Below are 22,700 nucleotides of genomic sequence, written 5' to 3' on the forward strand. Positions count from 1 at the left end.
GGTGAGTTGAGAGAAAAATGAGAGAGGGTTGTTGGCAAAAATCCTTCAATGTGCCACTAGCCGAATGAGCTCTTCGAATGCAATGGGTCCAAGCAAGTAACTTAGTTTTAAAGACATTAACTCAATAACAATTGGTAGAAATCTTGGATGGAAAGATTAGGCAACTTGATCCAAAATGCATGGCATAATCATTAGAGTTGACTGTCATTTCCATATAAATTTTTCATTTCTTTATTTTAAATGGGGACATTCATTGTCTTTTTTCTTTCTTCTCTTTATTTTTTATTTTATTTTCTTTAGTTAGTTGTCCAAATAAAAATTATTGTCATTTTTTTTCTCGTCTTTGAGTCAAGTCCATGTCAAAACAAGTGAGAAAAGATTTCAAAACTGGCTACCATCTTCTTCAATTATGCAAAGCAAGACAAAAGGCCAACACATAGAAGAAATATGATTGTGAGCCAAAATAAGGCATGTAGAAAGTTGTGTCAACCGACAAGTCTGGGAACTCATGGAAATACCAAGGTTCAAAGGGTTTATCTAAGAAGCATGACAAAGAAGAGATAATGTATCTATTTCAGAGTCACTCTTCATAATCTGAGTTCGGGTCAATGATGAAGCAAGCCAGTGACACATGCTAATGGTTGAAAGCAAGATTAAATATAACAGGGGCAAGAGCGATTTTCACAAAATCCAAAGCCACAAACCAGCCACTATGTTTTTAAACTAAGAAGTTTTCTTTGTATGAAACAGGAACACATGCTACCTTCGAATCAAGGATTTCAAAGCCTAAACATCAAAGGCCGTAATATTCTCAATTCTACAAATGCAAGATGCAATGTTGCTGCACAGATTTGGTATTCAAAACCATGGTAAAACTCATAATCTAATATCTCTAGGAGACACACTTCCTTATTTAGGTAAGTCAAGCAATATTTCTAAGAAGATGCACTTTCTTGTTTGGGTGATTCAAGAAACCTTTATAAGGGGACGCATTTCCTTGTTTGGACAATTCAAGCAACATTTGTAAGGAGATACACTTTCTTATTTGGGTAATTCAAGCTGCATTGGTAAGAAGACGCACTTTCTTATTTTGGTAATTCAAGTGACATTTGTAAGGAGACGCACTTTCTTGTTTGGGTAATTTAATTGGAATTTGTAAGGAGACACACTTCCTTGTTTGGTGAATTCAAGTAAACATTTGTGAGGAGACGAACTTCCTTGTCTGAATAATTCAAGCAACATTTGTAAGGAGACGCACTTCCTTATTTGGACAATTCAAGCAATATTTGTAAGGAGACCCACTTCCTTGTTTAGTAATTCAAGTGGTATTTGTAAGGATACACACTTCTTTGTTTGGACATTTCAAGAAACATTTGTAAGAAGACGCACTTCCTTGTTTTGGCAATTCAAGTGGTATTTGTAAGGAGATGCACTTCCTTATTTGGATAATTCAACCGGCATTTGTAAGGAGATGCACTTTCTTGTTTGGATAATTCAAGCAATATTTATAAGGAGACGCACTTCCTTGTTTGGTAATTTAAGTGGTATTTGTAAGGAGATGCACTTTCTTGTTTGGACAATTCAAGCAACATTTGTAAGAAGATGCACTTCCTTATTTTAGTAATTCAAGTGGCATTTGTAAGGAGACGCACTTCCTTGTTTGGGTAATTCAACTGGTATTTGTAAGGAGACGCACTTCCTAGTTTGGAAAATTCAAGAAATATTTGTCAGGAGACGCACTTTCTTGTTTGGGCAATTCAAGCAACATTTGTAAGGAGACGCACTTCATTGTTTGGGCAATTTAAGCAACATTTGTAAGGAGACGCACTTCCTTGTTTGGACAATTCAAGAAACATTTGTAAGGAGACGCACTTCCTTTTTTGCATAATTCAAGAAACATTGGTAAAGAGACATACTTCCTTGTTTTGGTAATTTAAGCGGCATTGGTAAAGAGACGCACTTCCTTGTTTTGGTAATTTAAGAGGCATTGGTAAGGAGACGCAGTTTCCTATTTGGGTATTTCTAGCAATATTTGTAAAGAGACGCACTTCCTTGTTTGGGTAATTTAGGCAGTATTGGTAAGGAGACACACTTCCTTGTTTTGGTAATTTAAGTGGCATTGGTAAGGAGATGCACTTCCTTGTTTTGGTAATTTTAACGGTATTGGTAAGGAGATGCACTTCCTTTTTTGGACAATTCAAGAAACATTTGTAAGGATACGCACTTCCTTTTTTGGGTAATTCAACAAGAATTGGTAAGGAGACACACTTTCTGTTTTGGTAATTTAAGAGGCATTGGTAAGGAGATACACTTCCTTGTTTTGGCAATTCAAGAGGCATTGGTAAGGAGATGCACTTTCCTATTTGGGTATTTCTAGCAACGTTTGTAAGGAGACGCATATATTTGTTTGGGTAATTCAAGCGCCATTTTGTAAGGAGATGCACTTCCTTGTTTGTGTAATTCAACCGACATTTGTAAGGAGATGCACTTCCTTATTTTGGTAATTCAAGCAACATTTGTAAGGAGACGTACTTCCTTGTTTGGGTAATTCAAGAAGCATTTTTAAGGAGATTCACTTCTTTGTTTTGATAACTTAAGCAACATTGGAGCCCGCCCGAAGACAAGGAGAATAACCGGAAAGTCAAGCAACAAGGTGAAACAATTGAAAGCCAAGCAACAAATTAAAAAATTGCAATTTAGGAGCCCTCCTGAATAATAGGGTGATGAAACTCAAGTCAAGATTTAAAAAGAAGCTTCATAGATAGGACTTTTATAATTTTATTTATCTTTTTAACTCTTATAATTTTTCATTTTTTGATGTAATGACAGATCCGCGATCGGAACCTCGATGGGACCTTACTCGACTCTCTAACTCGGTATAGTCCATATCATTCCAATCCTTTGAGATACCTGTCACTTGATTCCCTCATAACTTGGGTATGTAGGATTTCATAAGTCAAGACTTGGTGTCCCTCTTTCCTTTTGTTTCATTCTTTTAATAATGGTCGGGACAAAATTTGGTCTCGTTGTCTACTTTTTTATCTGAAAATACTTTGTGTTTACACTCAAAAAGGGGCATGATGTAGACACTATTTTTGTCCCTCCCAAAGCCCAATTCATCCATTTTTACCTCACGTTATCATACACCCTCATCCATGTGATTATACCTCACAAAAATACAAAAATAACAACCCAAACAAATTTTATCTTATTTTAATCCTATCCTAACCAACTCACCCATCTCACACCCTGACCCCTACCCCATCTCATTACCCTATCCCATGTACCCCCTTCACATTTTTCTTCTTTTGGTAACAAACCAAAACAGAATTGAGAATATAAAATTTCCATTGATAGATTCATCAGGATCCATATCTTCTTATTCTTCGAATACATACATACTACATGCACAGCTCACAATAATCACTCGTCCTCACTGATTTGCACACACCCACATATTGGTATATGCACACATCACCGAAAAGAGAGAAATACATAGAAAATAGTAAGAAATAGAGGAATATTGAGGGAGAAGAGAAGAATAGGATTGAGGGAGGTAGAAGCAATTGAGACAGAGCGTAACACCGGTGAGAGAAAGAGATCGAAAAATGGGAAATCAATAAGGAAAAAGAGAATAGATTGGTTGTTTGGGTTGTTTTTGGTTAAATTTCACCGGGAAAGGGAATTTTACTAATTCTCCAATCAACCATGTCCCAAACCACTCTTCTCGACACTACCAGAGCTCCGATGAAGCGAGAAACAGTAAGACCAATTTTATTCTGACCAAACTAGCATCAGATAATCACTCCCGACCCCATTTCAGTTCAAATATCATCGGAACTAACAAAATCGATGACCAATTCAATGAAATCCAACTCATCTCAGTCGATTCTGATGAAATCCCCACCGAAAAAAAGGATAAAAATAGAAATAGGTCAGTCAGGTCTGTTGGGGTTTAGTCCAGATTTTTGGGGTTTGGATTCGAGTTGGTGGGTTTCGGCTAAAGTTCAATTCAAGTTTCCCGGCATGGACTCTATCTCGTTTAATTGAATAACACTACATTAAAATCGACAATTGAGGTTTGATTCTCTTCTCCCTTTCTTTTCATTTCACTCTTTATGATATTCGGTGATATGGATTAAGAGTTTGTGTGTTGTTTGATCCTTGTTGATGGTGAATAATTGGTTGGTGTTGATTCATTATTTATAAGTTGTGTGATGAAATGATATCTTGTTTAAGAATTAAAATCGGTAATTTGAGAATAAAAGTAGTGCGGGAATTGAAAGTTGATAAAAATAAATATTGTCATTTTGATTCATTGATGTCGTTGATTGTAATAGTGGCATGATTGGTCGAGTTGGGTAAGCAAATAGTAGGCTCTGGTTGGCAAAATTAGAACTAGTGGACTGCAGAATGTTTGGAATATGTGTTGAATGGTTTTGTTTACCGCATTTAGATCAACTGTATTCATTTAGCCGGGTAATGCCCCGACGTATTATGTTGGCGGAAGATATTCGTTATCAAGATCTGAGGCACCGGATGGAGCGTAGTTTAGGATTAATGTAGGTTTACATTTATGTACCTTTTTATTTTGGGTTTGTAATAATTGGACTGGACATTAACTTTTGGATTCTCATTTGTTTTGTTTAATTGTTGTGTGTCTTATGTGTTTTATACATTCTTAGTGTCAAATTAGCCGATATGTTCCCATCGAGCGACCATGGTAGAACCATGGGATCGAGGGGTGCCTAACACCTTCCCCTTGGTCAACAGAATTTCTTAGCCGGAATCTCTGGTCACAAACCAGTTTAAAGAGTCAAATCATTTTGAAAAGGATCTTTCAAAGGTGACTTGGCACACCGAATTATGTCAAGTGGCGACTCTGAATAAAAAATGTAAATAATCCTTTTTTTCGAAACAAGTTTTCAATCTTTTGTCACTTTAATAATAAAAACCTTTCCAAGACCTAAAATCAAAAATTCTTTTCAGTTAAAAAAGGGTGTGACAACTTCAGTTTAAGAGGACATTCAACCAATGCCTCATCAATTCAAATTGTGACTATTCCAAAAGTCCGAGCTTTCTATGAAACTTATGTATATGCTCCAACCCCTGAACTAGAGGAAATAATGTCTCTCAACAATCTAAGATTCCAAGTATTCAAGGTCTGTGTTATGATTCTTATGATCCATAAATCACGTCTCACTTTATGCTTAACTCTAAGATTCTATACTCTAGATATGTTACCAACTCATTTTATGTCATGTCTCAGCACAAGGTGATGCTATCTATGCAACCTCATGACCATTCTCAGTTCTTAAAATAAGATGCAATAGCTTCAAATGGAAATTCTTGTTTTATTTCTTGAATATATGAATCTCAGCTTTAGATTATATGACCCATGATATATGCAATTACGATTCTCACTGTGCCCAACTCATGCTATATCATGTTTATGCTCGAACGACCCTCTATTTATGATATAGGTGGTTGCTCTAAAGTACTTCATGCCTATTGTACCATATCTCACTTCGTAGGTCTCATCTTGAGTAATGCGATAAATAGGAGTGATAATTGAGAAGTAACCATCCCTTTCTTGATGCTTATACTCTAGTTCTTCAGTGACCCTCTTTATTTGGATGGTAGTGGCTATGAAAGTGTAGTAATGTTTTAAATAAGGGAGTAATGTTCCTTAATGTTAAAATTTTAGGTGTAGCTACTCGGGCTAAGGTTAAAGATAAAGAGGGAAGAGTGAGAGGAACTTTCACTATGTGAAATAGTTAGGAAGGAGAGATATGGTGAAAATCTTTGTGATAGTGATTGAAGTTGCTGATTTTTTGTAGGGTGATCCATCAAGTTGGGGTAGTAAAAATAGGCTTGAATGTTGTGATTGATAGATACACAAACCACTGTGTTATGTAACTGGTACTCCTTGATTAATACCTGAGGTTGTTTGATTATAGTGATAAGATGGAATGTGGTATTCATTGCTGAAAGTATAGTAGAGAAACGTCGCTAAATTTAAGCTCTATTAGACGTATCATTGGAGGTGAAGAATGCTTCTATTATTATGCCACGAAAATCTCATTTCATGTATTGTATCAATATTTATCAGCCGATAATTCCTGGAAAAATCCATGCCTTACATTGTAATGATCATGTTCCATACAACTCATGCCAAGATCATTTCTACGTCAAGTCTTGTTATCTCGTGATTCGTGCTTACACAATTTACTTGGAAATGCCATGAAGCACTTTTATTTTGATGCCTATGTATGTGTTGTTGAGGGAGAATTCCTAATATGAAGCTACATCCTTTATTCCATAATTTTAGAGCTTCAATAAGTTCCTACCCATCATTCGAGGATGAATGATTTCATGGGAGAGATAATGTATCACCCTACATTTTCAGGCAAGAATATCAAACCGTCATTCCTACATGTATAGATGTGAACGCAATGATTATATGTCAATATAAGTGTGGTGACCAATTCTATAGTGTGGGAACATCTTTGGAGATGTGTTGAGATCATAAAAATCTCCTAACTCAAAGATAAGTTGAGAACTTTTTCTACCGATGGAATTTTAGTTGATGCTCCTTCTTGGGTAAATTTCCAATGACCATTACTCCTAGAATATAGTGAGTTAGGTAGACTACTATATACCAAATTAAATATCTTTGAGTCTTCTTTCCAAAGCATTTGATTTCACCTTAATCTGATATCGGAGTAGAAAGTTATGTTCATTTTACCTAGGGGTGTCTGTCTGAGAGAAGTAATGACTTAAGTTGACAAGCTATCAACTTAGCCGTCGGCCTTAACCACAAAACACCTTAAATCATTTAGATAAGGTGACGACTAAGTTGACAAGTCATTAACTTATTGACAATTTGTCAACTAAGTCATCAACCTTAATCATAAAGTGTCCAAATTCAGCTAGGGATTGGCGACTAAGTTGTCAACTTAGTTGCCAACTAAAAAATTCCTGCAATTTTTTAAAGTTTTCTTAGGTGTATTTTGGTCTTTTCCTCACCAAAAATCCTACCCCTATGATTTAAATCATTCAATAAGCATTGTATATCATTATTAGTTAGTTTTCAAAGCTCCTTCTCCTCTCCGCTCTCAAGAGAGAAAAATTAGTGTTTCTTACCAAGACTCATACTTAAAAGGCTTAGACTCAAGATGTCTTGACTTTTATTCATCAAAAAAGTTATGTAGAACTATACTAACACTCATGTCATAAGTATGATGTTTTAATAAACTTTAAATTGTATATGTATATGTTATGGGTTTTTAAATTGACTGAAGATCATGCATTAGGAACCCCTTTTCATGGTGAACTTTTGTATTTAGAAAGTGGTTTGTTTTCTAAAATCTTGATATGTTATTCATGTGCATATATTCTATGAATTTCGAGAATTGATTTAAGATCGTGATTTATGAAGTTCACTCTTTCATTATAAATGTATTTTCTTTAATATGTTGTGAATTGTTCTAACGAATGAGTAAAAGGTGAGTTAAATGATTTATTATCAGGTGTGAATTGACATGGTTTTATGTTCCCTAAGAGGGTGTTTTCTTACTTTCTGAATGCTCTTTTGTGTTGAATGGAAGATTTAATGAGATTGATGGAAGAGATGGTCACCTTATATTACAGTTTTGAAAAGAGGATGTTTTTGCATATGTTTTCACATGCTATTTGAAATAAGAACTCCCATGTGATGTTTAACTCTTTTGGTGATCATTGCCATGGTTTTTACTAAGAAAGGCTATGGGTACAATATGATATGATGCAGATGTGATATGACATGATATGACTTACAAGTCTTGGTATGACGATACTTGTTATGAATTACCCTTTACAGAAAAAGTGATGAACTTATACAAACATGTAGCATAATTGTTTTAAGAGGATAAAAATGGGCTCTAAGAGAGTAAGATGGCTACCCGAAGAAGGCATCATCATCAACACAACAACAACATACCTAGTGACTTCCTACCTAGCGGGGTTTGGGGAGGGTAAAATGTGCACAGTCCATACCACTACCTTCAAAGAAATAAAGAAGTTGTTTCCGATAGACTCAGGACACATAGACAAAAAATATGGTCATAATAAAATAAGAGACAAGAGAAATAACATAAATAAGGCACCTACAAAGTAGTATGACACTCTATCAAACCGTATGCACCTACCTCCCTTAACCCACCTAACTAGAGACTCCATCTTATAAGGAAAGTCCTACACTACTAGCAAGGACACCCCAAAGCACACCTAACTACTGGCTATGATTCACAAACAGGCACTAACCTTCTAACCTAATACGTGTTCTCCATACTTTTTTTATCTAGGGTTATGTCCTCCATAAGCTATAATTGCTTCATGTCATGTCTAATCACCTCCCTTCAGTATTTCTTTGACCTACCTCTACCCTTCCTAAAACTATCCAAATCTATTTCTTGTACCTCCAAATTGGGGAATCTGTGCCCCTCCTCTTCCCAAATAAACTCATTCCTAACCCTATCTCCCATAGTCAATCAACACATCTAACACAACATTTGCATTTCCGCCACTTTCAACTTTTGAATGTGAGAGTTCTTGATTTACCGATGCCTTGCTCCATAAAACATGGTCGGCCGGACAGCCACTGTATAGAATTTATCTTTAATCCTGGGAAGAACCTTCTTATCACACAAAACTCCCAAGTCAAGCATCCATTTCATCCACCCCATCCCAATACGGTGCATGAATCCTTATCAATCTCTCCATTTTCCTGGATCATAGACCCAAGACACTTAAAACTATTCTTTTACAAACAACCCACATATCCAACTTTACTACCACCTCATCCTCCTGAGTCACTTCACTAAACTTACATTCCAAGTACTCCATCTTGGTCCTACTCAACCTGAACCCTTTCGACCCCAAGGTTTGTCTCCAAACCTCCATTTCATTATTGACACCTCCCCAAGTCACGTCAACAAAAACTATATTATCCACAAATAACATACACCAAGGCACCTCCCCCTGAATATGTTGCAGCAAAACATCCATCACTAGGGAAAAAAGAAACAGACAAAGAGTTGATCCCTGGTGCAACCCTATCAAATAGGAAAATGCTCTAAATCCCCTCCCACTTTCCACACCCGAGTCTTCACTCCTTCATACATGTCCTTAATTACTCTGATGTACACCTCGGGGACCCCTCTACCCTCCAATTATCTCCAAAGTACCTCCCTAGGGACTTTGTCTTACACCTTCTCCAAGTCTATGAACACCATCTGTAAGTCCCTCTTTCACTCCCTATAAATCTCCAATAATCTCACAAAGTGAATTGCCTCTATCATTGAGCGAATGACCATAAATCTAAACTCATTCACCAAAATAGACACGTTTATCCTCAACCTCCACTCAACCACTCTCTTCCAAATCTTCATAGTATGATTCAGCAACTTAATGCCCTAGTAGTTGTCGCCACTCTGAATGTCACCCTTGTTTTTGTATAGTAGAATTATCATATGCTATCTCTAAGCCTCAGGCATCTTTGCAGTCCTAAAAATCCTATTAAATGGACTGGTAAGCCACCTCAAACTTTCCCCACCTGAAAATTTCCAAAAATCCACCGGGATCTTGTTAGGCCTCGTCTCCCTACCTCTACGCATCCTACGAATAGCCTTAAATACCTTTCCACCTTTATATGTCAACAATAACTAAAATCCTGACATACCTCAAAGTATTCTAGATCCCTAACACAATGTCTTTATCCTTCTCATTATTTAAGAGCCTATGAAAATACGACTGCCACCTTCTCTTGATGTGAATGTCATCCACCGATACTTTGTAATCCTCTTCCTTGATGCACTTCACTTGTTCAAGGTCACGGGCCTTCTGTTCCCTAGACTTAGATAGCGTATACAACCTTTTATCCTCGCCTCTCTCCTCTAAACCCACATATAAGCTCTCAAAAGTTGTTGTCTTAGCTTTCATAACTTCTAACTTAGCTTTCTACCTAGCCAATTAGTACTCCTCTCTGTTCTCCTACTTTTCCTCCTCATACTTACTCTCAATCAACTTAGTATAAGCCACTTTCTTAGTCTCCACCTTTTTTTTACCTTCTTTGCTCCTCCACTAGTCCCGTCGGTACTGGCCTGCCCATCCCCTTGAGATACCCAATGTCTCTCTAGATGTCTCCTTAATGCAACTAGATGCCCAATCCCATATACTATCAACATACCCCCACACTCCAACACCCCTATTTCCACAAACTTCTCCCTCATCTCCAAAGTACTACTGAACTCAAACCACCCCTTAATTTTGTATCAAACCTCCCTATCCCCACTCTTCTTCCCTTTCTTGATATCCAGGTCCATCAGTAGAAGCCTATGTTGGGTTGAAATTTTCTCACTAGTAAGACCTTATATTCCTTAAACAAATTCTCTATCCCCCTTCCTAATCAGCAAAAAGGCAATTGGAGTCTTGGCTACCACACTTCGAAAGGTAATCAAGTGGTCCTCCTTCTTCAAGAAATTTGAGTTCACTACCACCAAACCAAAGGCCCTTGAAAAATCCAAAAGAGCAGCTTCATCATCATTCCTATCCCCAAAACCAAAGCCTCCATGCACATTATGATAGCCTCTTTGCAGTGACCCGATGTGCCCATTAAAATCTCCTCTTACAAAAATCTTCTCTGAACTAGGCATGTCTCTCACCACCTCATCCAAAACCTCCCAAAATCTCTTTTTCTCCTTCTCGTCCAAACCCACTTGCAGTGCATAGGCGCTATAAATATTCAGAGTACACCCTCTAATGACTAACTTAATTGTCATCACCCTATCACTGACCTTTTTAACCTTCAATACCTACCGTCTAAGCTCTTCGTTTACAAGGATAACTACCCTATTTATACGCCTCTTACTTCCTGAGTATCACAACTTATACCCATCTATATCCCTAACCTTAGAACCTACCCACTTGGTCTCCTAGACACACGCAATATTGATCCTCCTCTTTTTAAGAATCTTTTCAAGCTTTATGGATCATCATGGTGTCCCAATTAGGGATTATGGTACCCTGCTTTGTGATTTTGCATACCATCATCATTTTGTCCTTCTTAGGGATTATGGTACCCTGCTTTTTGATCTTTTGTACTATCATCATGTTGTTCTAACTAGGGATTAAGGTACCCTACTTTGTAATCTTATATACTTTCTTATAGAAACTCCGATCCTTTTGGAAAACTTGGATTTGGGGCTTGGCCGATGAGTTAATGGAAGGCAAATATAGCTCGTGGGTATCATGTTTATAGGGATACCATCTAGATCAGAACTAATGCAAAAATTTGAGTCAATATTTTACAAGAATATTTTGAAACTCATTAATAATGCCCATATGTTTTTTATCTCTATTATGTTAAATTATTTTCAAAACGGTCTCGATCATTTTATATGAAATATATGTTGTTTTTGAATTGTTCTGCATACCAATACATTTCAAGTATTGTCCGTCCTTGGGCGGCTACATTGTCTCATAATGTAGGTTCTGAGACTCAGTCAGCTGGTCCATCACGGCAGTAGAACCTTTGCAAGCGTCAGAGTTGGTGAGTCATTCATCTTTCAAAAGGCACTCTATTCATACATTTTTTTATTTCCATTTATGTACCAATTGGGAGCCTTGTCCCGATCTAGACAGTTAGTCTTCAGTAAAGGCCTTGTACACGAGATTTGGTTATTGTATTGTCATAACTTTATTGACATGCATTAATTATAAGATGTTCTTGAACTTCATTATATCTTCCACTCTTTAGTTTTGTATGAATTATTCTTGTGATCATACGCTAAGGGCTCTCTTAGGCCTTCATGGTTCTGGATGCCCATTGCGGCCAGGGCCTCGGTTCGGGTCATGACAGTAAGCTAATTAAAAGCATAATTGGTAGGAAGACATTTATTATACAAGTAATATGGATCTGAAGGAGATAAAGAAAAAAACATATATGAAAAAAAAGGAGAGAAAATCTAAGAAGTGGCAGTGATATTTATTCATACAACATACAGCAAAATATATATTATAAGTGGTCTGAAATATCCCACAAAACCTAGGAACATGTCTCCTTAAGTTGTGCTGAACTAAAACACAACCACAAACTACAAAGCTTCTAAAAAACTAGTAACTTACAGCAACAAAAAAGTCTACAGAGATAGCAAAATATCAAGACTAAAATAACCAAGTTGCAGTTAGCACCACTAAAAAAAACACCCTTCATCACTCCTCCTTGATGCAAGTGTTGCTAGTTACTCCAAGATTAGCCCTAAGAAGCTCAAATATCTGTTTCTGTAATACTTTTGTAAAAATATCAGCTAGCTAATCTTTACCACAACAATGCAGAATCTGAACTTCATTTTCCCTTTTAGCTTCTTGAATGGAATGATATTTGATTTAATGTGTTTAGTCTTTCCATGAAAGACTAGATTCTTTACCATAGCAACTGCAGATTTGTTATCACAAAGGATTTCTGTTGATTTACTTGGCTGAAATGCCAAGTCGCTCAAAATTTTTCTTAACCATAAAGCTTGATTAACAGCACCTGAGGCAGCAACGTACTCTTCTTCAGCAGTTGATTAAGCCACAGACCCCTGCTTCTTTGTACAAAAACAAATAACACCTGATCCTAGAGTGAAACAATATCCGCAAGTTCTTTTCATGTCATCTTGTGACCCATCCCAGTCACTATCAGTGAACCCCAACAATTTTATAGTTGTAGTTCTTTTATAAAATAGACCATAATCAATGGTGCCCCGAATGTACCTCAAAATTCTTTTTGCTGCTTTGAGGTGAATTTCAGTTGGTGAATGCATAAACCTTGACAACACACTTGTTATGTACATAATATCAGGCCTCGTGGAAGATATGTACAATAGATAACCAAGCAAACTTCTAAAAAGTTAAGCATCAACCAAACCAGATTCATCATTTTTCATTAGTTTCTCTCCTTGAACTGCAAGCGTACTTATTGGTTTGTATTTGTCAAGACAAAACTTCTTTAATATTTCAATATCATATTTATTTTGAGCAATAAAAATCCCTTGAGAAGATTGACTAACCTCCATTCCCAAGAAATAATTCATCTTTCCTAGATCATTCATGTCAAAAACTTCCTAGATCATTCATGTCAAAAACTTTCTTCATTTTCTCTTTGAAGTCTATGATAGACTTTGTGCTGTTGCCAGTCACTAATAGATCATTGACATAAAGGGAAACTATGAGAAATTCATCTGTTTGAGGTTTGATATACAAAGTTGCTTCATTGCAGCTTCTATTGAACCCCAAATTCAGTAAGTAACTATCAATTTGTGCATACCAGGCCCTAGGTGCCTACTTCAAGCCATAAAGTGCTTTTCTCTACAAGTATACTTGATCACCAGATCCTCTAAAACCTTCAGGCTTCTCTACATAAGTTTTCTCTTCAAGAAATCCGTTACGAAAAGCAGACTTTACGTCCAGTTGAAATACTTGCCACCCTTGGTGTGCTGCAACTGCAAAAAGCAATTTGATGGTATCAAACCTTACAACTGGTGCAAAGGTTTCAAGAAAATCAATTCCATGTTGTTGGTCATACTCTTTTATGGCCAACCACTCTATGTGTTCAACTTAGTCTTGAACACCCATCTAGTTCCAAAAATCTACTACAAGTATCCATATTTCATTTTTGTTAATCAACCTCTTACTATAAAATCATCAGAATCATCTTCATCTGGAATTAATTCTTCTTCTTGTAAACCTTGTTCTTGATTAGTGATCTATAAAGGAGAAATAGCCATATTCTTCCAGTCCCACATAGCATTCTCATCAAACTTAACTCTTTGACTCACATGTATTTTCTATGAAATAGGATTTAAAATCCTATAGACTTTCGAAGTGCTGCTATAGCCCATAAATATTCCAACATCGGCTCTTTGATCAAATTTATTCCTTTTAACTTTAGGAATGTAAGAGTAACATATGCAGCCGAACACTTTAAGATATGAAACTGATGGCTTGGATCCAATCCATGCTTCATATGGAGTCTTTACTTCATTAGCTCTCGTTGGTAATTGATTCTGAAGATAGACAGCGGTATTGACAGCTTCGGCCCATAACACCTTAGGCAGCCCTTTCTGAAATAGGAGACACCTAGCCATATTCATAATGGACCTATTTTTCCTTTCACTTATACCATTTTGCTGTGGTGTGTAAGTAACAGTAAGTTGAAGATGAATTCCTGCTTTCTGAAGGAAATCCTTAAATTGATTGTGTAGATACGTAATTTTGTCCCTCCAAAAGATTAATTTACCCAATTTTACCTTATCCTACCGTGTACCCTCATCCATGTTATTATACCCTCACAAAATACAAAAATAACAAATTTTATCCTATCCTAACCCCTTTACATCTTATCCTAACAACCTACCCAATCAAAATAAAACATATCACACCCTACCCCTACCTCCTACCCCCACCCCACTACTCACGGCACTCTACCTATACGCCTACACACACAACAATACCAATATAGACACCTTCTTCACAGAAAAAAAAAAAGGAATCAATTCACAATTCACGAAAATTCCCATCAACCACACAAAGCTCACGATACACTCAGCTCACTATTTTTTTCCTTTTCTCGATCGCACACTCACACACTCTACATACAAATACACAACAAACACAATAATCTCACAATCATACTCCTCTATCACTCACACAACGACAACCACCAGAAACACACACACTCACTGTTACATCTCTCTCAATCGGAAAACACACACATAGCTTACAGCTTTCACTCATAGAACACACAGATCGGAGAGAAAGAGAGAAAGGCATGGTGAGATGAAATCGATCGGAGAGAGGTCAGAGGGTTGATCAGAAAATAGTGTGGTGGATGGATTAGAGAATATCGGAGAGAGAGTGAAAAAGGGTGTTGGTCAATTATTTTCGGCAAAGTCATCGCCAAAACTGACCCGCGGTTACTGTTCCGACCCTGAAAACGTCACCCATTGTCGGAAATCCACTGAATACTGATCAAAACCTATTGTAAGCTCATTAAAAAATGAAACCCGTCTCTCGTTCGGTCACCGCTTCATGATTTTTGATCCAGTTTAGCCAAGAAACAGAAAAAGAGAGTGGGTGAAAGCTGAGGTTTGTTCGTTTGTGAGGTTCTTGGTTTTGGGTTCCGGCCAAGCTGCTCCAGTCAGATAATTTGACGATCTGAAATAAAAATCTAGGTCCAATTCTAATCTTTCCCTCTTTTTTTATTTCATTATTTATTATATTTGGAGTGTTGGATTAAATATTGTATATTGTTGGATTGAATATCGTATGTTATTTGATCTTTATTGGGGGTGGGAATTAAAAATTGCTAAACTGAATGTTGATTAATTTTGATGAATTGATAATGTTGAACAGGATAGAATTGTGATATGTCATCGAGCGGGTAGGCAAACAGTAGGCTCGGGTAAGAAAATTTAGAACTTGTGTTTTGGTTAAATGTTTGAATATGCGTGCGGATATTTCTTCCTAGTTTATCATATTTGATTCGAGTGTATTTATTTGGTCGAGGAATGCCTCGAGGTTTCATGTATTTAATTGGCCAGGGAATGCCCCGACGTATTATGTCTTGAAGAAGGTTCGTGATCAAGGCCGAGGAATCGGGTAAAGCTTTGGAGCATAGTTTAGGATTAATATAGGTTAGCATAGGTTTACATTTTTGCATTTTTCTATTTCGGGACTGTATAATTGGACTGAATACTACACTTTGGACTGTTTTGTATTTGTGTGTTTTGATTGATTATTCTATGTGTTTGTGTTGTTTATATATCTGTAATGTCAGATTAGCCGATACGCTCCACCAAGAGACCGTGGTCAAACAACGGGATTGAGGGGTGCCTAACACCTTCCCCTCGATCAACAGAATTCCTTAGCCGGAATCTCTATTCGCGAATCAGTGTTACAGAGTCAAAAATTGTTTTGAAAAAGGATATCCACGGATGACTTGGCACACTCGATTTATGCCAAGTGGCGACTCTGAGTTTTCAATATAGTGAATCCTTTTCGAAAAAATCTTCATTTTATCACTTAGTAATAAAAACCCTTTCGAAACTTAAAATATAAATCTTTTGGAGTACGTTAAAGGGGTGTGACAGCTCTGGCGACTCTGCTGGGGACAATGACAAGTTTTCAGAATTCAAGCTATTTTTGGAGTCGTATAGGCTTTGTTTGGCATTACGAGTGTATAAGCTTGTTTGTGATTTTGTTTGTGTTATTTTTTTCACTTTTGTGCATTTTTCGTGCTCTTTGTTTATAGTATTTATCCTATGTGTTACCGCTTTTGTATCTGTCATCATGTGTCTACCCCCAGGCCTTCTTTCTGCAACAAGTTCGTAGTACACGTGTTGTACACGACCTCTAGTGAGTCACCCTTATTTTAGGGGGGAGCAGTCGATGTTATGGAGTAGGTGAAAAGCAAAGCAGCCACTATCGACCATACGCTCTCCCGAACAACCTTGTTAGTGAACTACAGCGTAGGTCAGTCTTTAGGTCATGCTTATATGCATCATACTGAGACCTAGCGGGACCCACATGGCCCTTTGTAGGAGACTCACCTCTAAAGCATCTCTACGTGCTAACTGTTGCATCTTTAAGGGTAACGTAGTCAATTGACGGACTGATTTGAAAAAAAAATTGGTAGGAGTAAGGTGCGTAGGCAAAAACGAAAAAAAAAAGAGAAAAAAATATAGAAAAAAAAAATTGAGTCGAAAAAAATGAATCAAAAAGAGTGTCGTAGTTTATTTTAGAGTTCTTTATGGCTTTTGTTCTTCACGATCCAAAAACTCAAAAAGATTTTTTTATGTTTTGCATTTATTTTCTCAAGGTACCGTAAGTTCAACAAAAAAAGGGGGGTCTTGTTTGCTTTTTCTACTTATTGGTCAAAAACTAAATACCAAAAAGATTTTTTTTCATAATTGGTGGTGTCAATCTTAGTTAAAATGTCTAGTTGAAAATCCAAAAGGTTTTTATTCGTTTGTTTTTGGTTGTGTCTCTTAAGTTAGGGTCAATTTATTAGTTAATCGTTAATTATCCAATCTGGATGAACTACGCATACCTGATTCCCTTCCCTCGGGCTGGGATACGTAGGCAACCCTCGGTGAGTCCGGTATTCTTTGTGTTGGCCTTTGTCTTATTATTAGCCTAGGTCTCTCGCCCCGTAATCTAGAGTTGTTTGCCAAGTAGACGGATTTCGCTCAGTACTTTTGTTCGGCAAATTGGAGTCATGAATGTGGTCGGTCCCATCGATATATGCTTGCATCAAAAATCCCAAGGGTTGGGGATCTTCTACTCCTGTCGAATTTTTAAGATAACGTCTTATGTGTTATTACAGGATGGATTTGTCCACCAAGTCTAGAGTTCTGATGGTTGTCAAGGTGCCCAAAAAGTTAATCAAGTAGTGGGAAATGTTTAACTATGTTGATCAGCAGAAACTGATTAAAACATTAGGTGATCTTACTGAACTTCTGCATATTACCCCTCGTCCAGATTTAGTAGAGGCTTTGTTGACCTTTTGGGATCCAAGTAGTTTGGTGCACAGGTTTGGGAAATGTGAAATGACTCCTACTTTGGCAGAAATATCCGGTTTGTTGCATTTTCCCTATATCGAGAAGGATATGATCCGAGTACGAAATTATACTGGCATGAGATTTTTGCAGTCTTGTGGTTTAAAAAGTAAGGGTATCCATTTGGGTTGTTTAAGTGATTCGTAGGTTTTCTTAGATTTTTTGTTTGCTAGATTCGGGCCCTCGGAAGGTTTTGATTGTTTTTGGGATGAGTTTCATATGACTAAGGAGAAGTGGGAGAGAAAGAGTCTTGAAGTGTTCACCCTCGCTTTATTAGGCATTTTAGTGTTTCCACTAGAATAAAGACGTATTAATACCCGTTTGCAATCTGTAGTGACGGCTCTATTTCATAAGGATCAAAATGACAAGGGCATTAATCAAAAGGGCAGGTTCACTCTCATACCCATGATCTTAACAGAAATATATAAGGCTTTAACCAAAGTGAAGGGGGGGATGAGATATTTTGAGGGCAGTAACCTGATATTGCAGTTATTGCATGCGCCGTCTTTAGTTAGACCAGATGTGGTAGATCGTTGTATTCCTAATTGAGTGAAAGCCATGGACTCCAGGCTGCGTTTGGATAAATTCTTGCTACCCGTGGGAGTCGAGGCTTGGTTCATTCATTTGCAAAGTAGGCTCCGGGGCATAATACTGACTATCTGAAACTTTCAGTACTGGCTCACTGGCAGACCTAGGAAGGGTCATTGTGGGACGCACAACATATATGGGAGTTTCATGTGGTGGCGGAGCCACAAATACCGAGTATAAAAAAGAGAAGGCGGTCAAAAATCAATTCACACCTCTTGGGGAGTCATATGCTAGCTTGTTTGATAGGTTGAGAAAGTTGAAAGTTTTAAGCCCAATTCAAGGAAGGCTCTCAAATCCACCACCGAGGAATCTCGATTATTCTTTAAGGTATGTGTACTGTTCTGACATGCCAGGCCATGATATCGAGAAATGCTGGCATTTAAAGAGAGTTGTCCAAGATTTAATTGACACAAATCAGATGCTGGTCCAGGCCCTGGAGGGTCTCTTCTTGAAAGGATGTGTTGTGCCCTAACTTGGGTATCACAGAAGTTGAAGTATTATCTCTCATCCTATACTACCTATCTCATCTCCCGTATGGATCCTTTGAAGTATATCTTTCAGAAGCCTATGCCGACGGGTCGATTGGCAAAGTGGCAAATATTTCTTATCAAGTTCGACATTGTATATGTGACTCAAACCGCCATGAAATCCCAAGCCTTGGTAGATCATCTTACTGAGAATCCCATCGATGAAGAGTACGAGCCATTAAAGACATATTTTCCTAACGAAGAAGTGTCGTGTGTCGATGAAGTCGTTATAGATGCTGATCCAGGTTGGAGGTTATTCTTCGATGGAGCCTTCAATATTAAAGGAGTCGGAATAGGTGCGGTTCTTATCTCTAAATCGGGACAACATTTCCCAGTAACAGCACAACTTCGACTCTACTGACTAACAATATGGCAGAGTATGAAGCCTGCATTCTTGGTTTGAGGTTAGCTGTTGATATGGGAGTCCAAGAATTATTGGTGTTGGGAGATTTAGATTTGGTCGTCCATCAAATTCAAGGAGATTGGGAGACGTGAGATTTGAAGCTCATCCCGTATCGACAATGCTTGCAGGAGCTATGTCAACGGTTTGTGTTAGTAAAATTTAGGCATATTCCAAGGATTCGTAATGAAATTGTTGATGCTTTAGCCACTCTGTCTTCAATGCTCCAACATCCTGACAAAACCTACATCGATCCAGTGCATATACAGAGTCGTGATCAGCATGCTTACTGTAATGCGGTTGAAGAAGAGCTCGATGGAAAACCTTAGTTCTTGGATATCAAGCGGTACATTCGGTCAGGAGAATATCCAACATATGCCACCAACGATCAAAAGAGGACTATTAGGCGTTTGGCTAGTGGATTTTTCTTAAGTGGGGGAATCTTGTATAAGAGGACCCCAGATCTGGGACTTTTAAGGTGTGTAGATGCAAGAGAAGCCTCGGAAATCATGGTTGAAATACACTCTGGAGTATGCGGGTCACACATGAATGGTCATGTCTTGTCAAAGAAGATTCTTTGAGCAGGTTATTACTGGCTTACTATGGAAAAGGATTCTATTCAATTTGTTCAAAAGTGTCATCAATGTCAGGTACACGGTGATCTGATACGTTCTCCTCCTGTTGAGTTACATACAATGGTCACTCCATGGCCGTTCGTGGCTTGGGGAATGGATGTTATTGGACCGATTGAGCCGAAGGCATCAAATGGACATAGGTTTATTTTGGTAGCCATTGACTAATTCACAAAGTGGGTAGAAGCAGTAACTTTTAAGTCAGTGACAAAGAAGGCTTTGGTAGATTTTGTTCATGCCAATATCATTTATAGATTTGGAATTCCTAAGATCATCATTACAGACAATGCTGCCAATCTCAATAGTCATTTGATGCAAGAAGTATATCAATAGTTTAAGATCGCACATCGAAATTCTACTCCATATCGCCCAAAGGCCAATGGTGTTGTAGAAGCTGCCAATAAGAATATAAAAAGATACTGCAAAAAGTGGTACAAGGTTCTAGACAGTGGCATGAAAAGTTGTCGTTTGCATTGCTAGGTTATCGCACCACTGTTCGCACTTTAACAGGTGCAACTCCATATTTATTGGTGTATGGGATAGAAGCAGTCATCCCTGCAGAAGTTGAAATTCCCTCTCTTCGAGTCATTGTAGAAGCAGAGATTGATGATGATGAATGGGTAAAAACTCGACTGGAACATTTGAGCTTGATTGAGGAAAAAAGGCTAACGTCTGTGTGTCATGGCCAGTTGTATCAGAGGAGGATGGCTCAAGCGTATAACAAAAAGGTCCGTTCCAAGAATTTTAAACTTGGTCAGTTGGTATTGAGACGTATCCTTCCTCACCAGGTTGAAGAGAAAGGCAAGTTCTCCCCTAACTGGCAGGGTCCCTTCATTGTGAAGAAAGTGTTGCCCAATGGAGCCTTATATTTGACAGATACTGAAGGCAAAATGGAAGAAATGGCTATCAATGTTGATGCGGTCAAAAGATATTATGTATGATATTTGATCCTTTGTTGATTTTATTGCATGTTTAGTACTTGCATTTTTGAAAATTGATATGATGAAGGCATTTTATTCTTCTATCCAAACATTGTGTCATCCTTTGTTTACCCATTTGAGCTTCGTTTTAATTTTCTTTCATATCTCTTTTTGGAATCAAAATGGAGTCAAAGATAAATGTCAGATAAATGTCGAGGAGATGAGAATAAAAGAAAGGGTCCGAAAATTAAAAAAAATCAATCAAAACCAAATCAAAACAAAGAACAAGTTGATGGAACTACGTACGACCTGATTCTCCTCTCTCGGGAGTGAGATATGTAGGCTGCCCTATTTCGGGCTCGGTCCAACCAAATAAAGATTTAAGAGTCACCCAGTCAACAAAACTGGGGCATGAGTTATTGTTTGAGTCGATTCCAAAAGTTGTAAGTCCCAGCCCCACTTCAAGTGTCGTTTGAACCTTTTGCCATCCTTTTCTAACCTTATCCAAAACCCAAGTTACAACCAAAGAAAGTCCTTCAGATCAATTTTTGATAATGTTAAGGCTAAGCATGCAATGGATATGATGATGCATTGTGAGGTACCACGTGTCTTCTTCAGCATAAGAAATCAGGAAAGAAATACAAAAATGAGAGATTCTTATTGGTGAAAACCCCCGTGGGCATCATAAGGCGATGGTGAGTTGAGAGAAATGAAAATGACAAAGTCTTATTGGTGAAAACCCTCACAGGCACCATAAGGCGATGGTGAGTGAAGAGAAATAAAAATGAGAGAGTCTTACTGGTGAAAACCCTCACGGGCACCGTAAGGCGATGGCGAGTTCAAGAGAAAAGTGAAAAGTGAAAAGAAAGAGATTTGTTGGTGAAAGTCTTTTAAGATGCCGTCAATCAAATGTGATGTATGAGTCCAATGGATTTGAAGAAGCAGCTCAGCGGCAAAGGCACGAAATCAACAACAAATGGGGAGTTTGGATAGGAAGATCAGGCAGCTGAATCCAAAATGCATGTCATACTCATTGGAGTTGGTTGTCGTATTCAGATAAGTTTTCTTTTGAATATGGGACATTGCCCTTTCCTTTCATTTACATATTCATGCTTTTTGTCTTTTTATGTCATTTATCAAAATAAAAGTCACCATCATTTCTTTACATTTTAAGTCAAGTCTGTGTCAAAACAAGCGAGAAAGAATTTCAAAATTTACTACCAGTCTTTCCAATTATACGAGGAAAAGATAAGGAACAGTACAGGAAAGAAATATGATCGTAATTCAACACAAATCAAAGGAATTCTATCAAGCGACAGGCTATTGGATTCGTGGAAGCATTCAGATTTGGGAAAAGAGTGCATCTCAGGGGAATGGTAAAATGGAAACCCATCATTTGAGTCAGAACTCATTTCCCTCAATCTGGATCTGGGGCGATGATGCGGCAAGATAGGGCAGGTGTCAGCGATTTGGAACAAAGATGAAAGGAATGAGTGCTGGGGCAGATAACCGAGAAGCCAAGAGCTGTAAGCCACCACTAAGTTTTTAACTAACAAATTTTCTTTGTTGAAATAGGGGGAAATTCGCTTCACTTAATTCAGCTACCATTGGAAATGTACATCCGTGGATTTTATTTTCTGTTCAGGACCCTCCTGAAAAATGGGATTTTACTTTCTGTTCAGGACCCTCCTGGAAAATAGGATTTTACTTTATGTTCAGGACCCTCCTGAAAAATGGAAATCTACTTTATGTTCAGGACCCTCCTAAAAAATGGGATTTTACTTTCTGTTAAGGACCCTCCTGGAAAATGGGATTTTACTTTCTGCTCAGGGCCCTCCTGGAAAATGAGAATTTACTTTATGTTCAGGACCCTCCTGAAAAATGGGATTTCACTTTATGCTCAGGATCCTCCTGAAAAATGAGATTTTACTTTCTGTTCAGGACCCTCCTGAAAAATGGGATTTACTTTCTGTTCAGGACCCTCCTGAAAAATG

The 22,700-nt window shown here is 37.7% G+C and overlaps 1 protein-coding gene across 1 annotated transcript; it reads right to left on the reverse strand.

The window, feature by feature from the left end:
* Positions 1-10,418: 10,418 nt before the first annotated feature.
* Positions 10,419-10,820, reverse strand: LOC124899442. Its single transcript, XM_047414331.1, has one exon. The coding sequence runs from the start codon at positions 10,818-10,820 to the stop codon at positions 10,419-10,421; it is 402 nt and encodes a 133-aa protein (XP_047270287.1).
* Between the last annotated feature and the right edge of the window lie 11,880 nt (positions 10,821-22,700).

The sequence above is a fragment of the Capsicum annuum genome, chromosome 6 (assembly GCF_002878395.1).
Source record: "Capsicum annuum cultivar UCD-10X-F1 chromosome 6, UCD10Xv1.1, whole genome shotgun sequence".
In the NCBI taxonomy this organism is placed as follows: domain Eukaryota; kingdom Viridiplantae; phylum Streptophyta; class Magnoliopsida; order Solanales; family Solanaceae; genus Capsicum; species Capsicum annuum.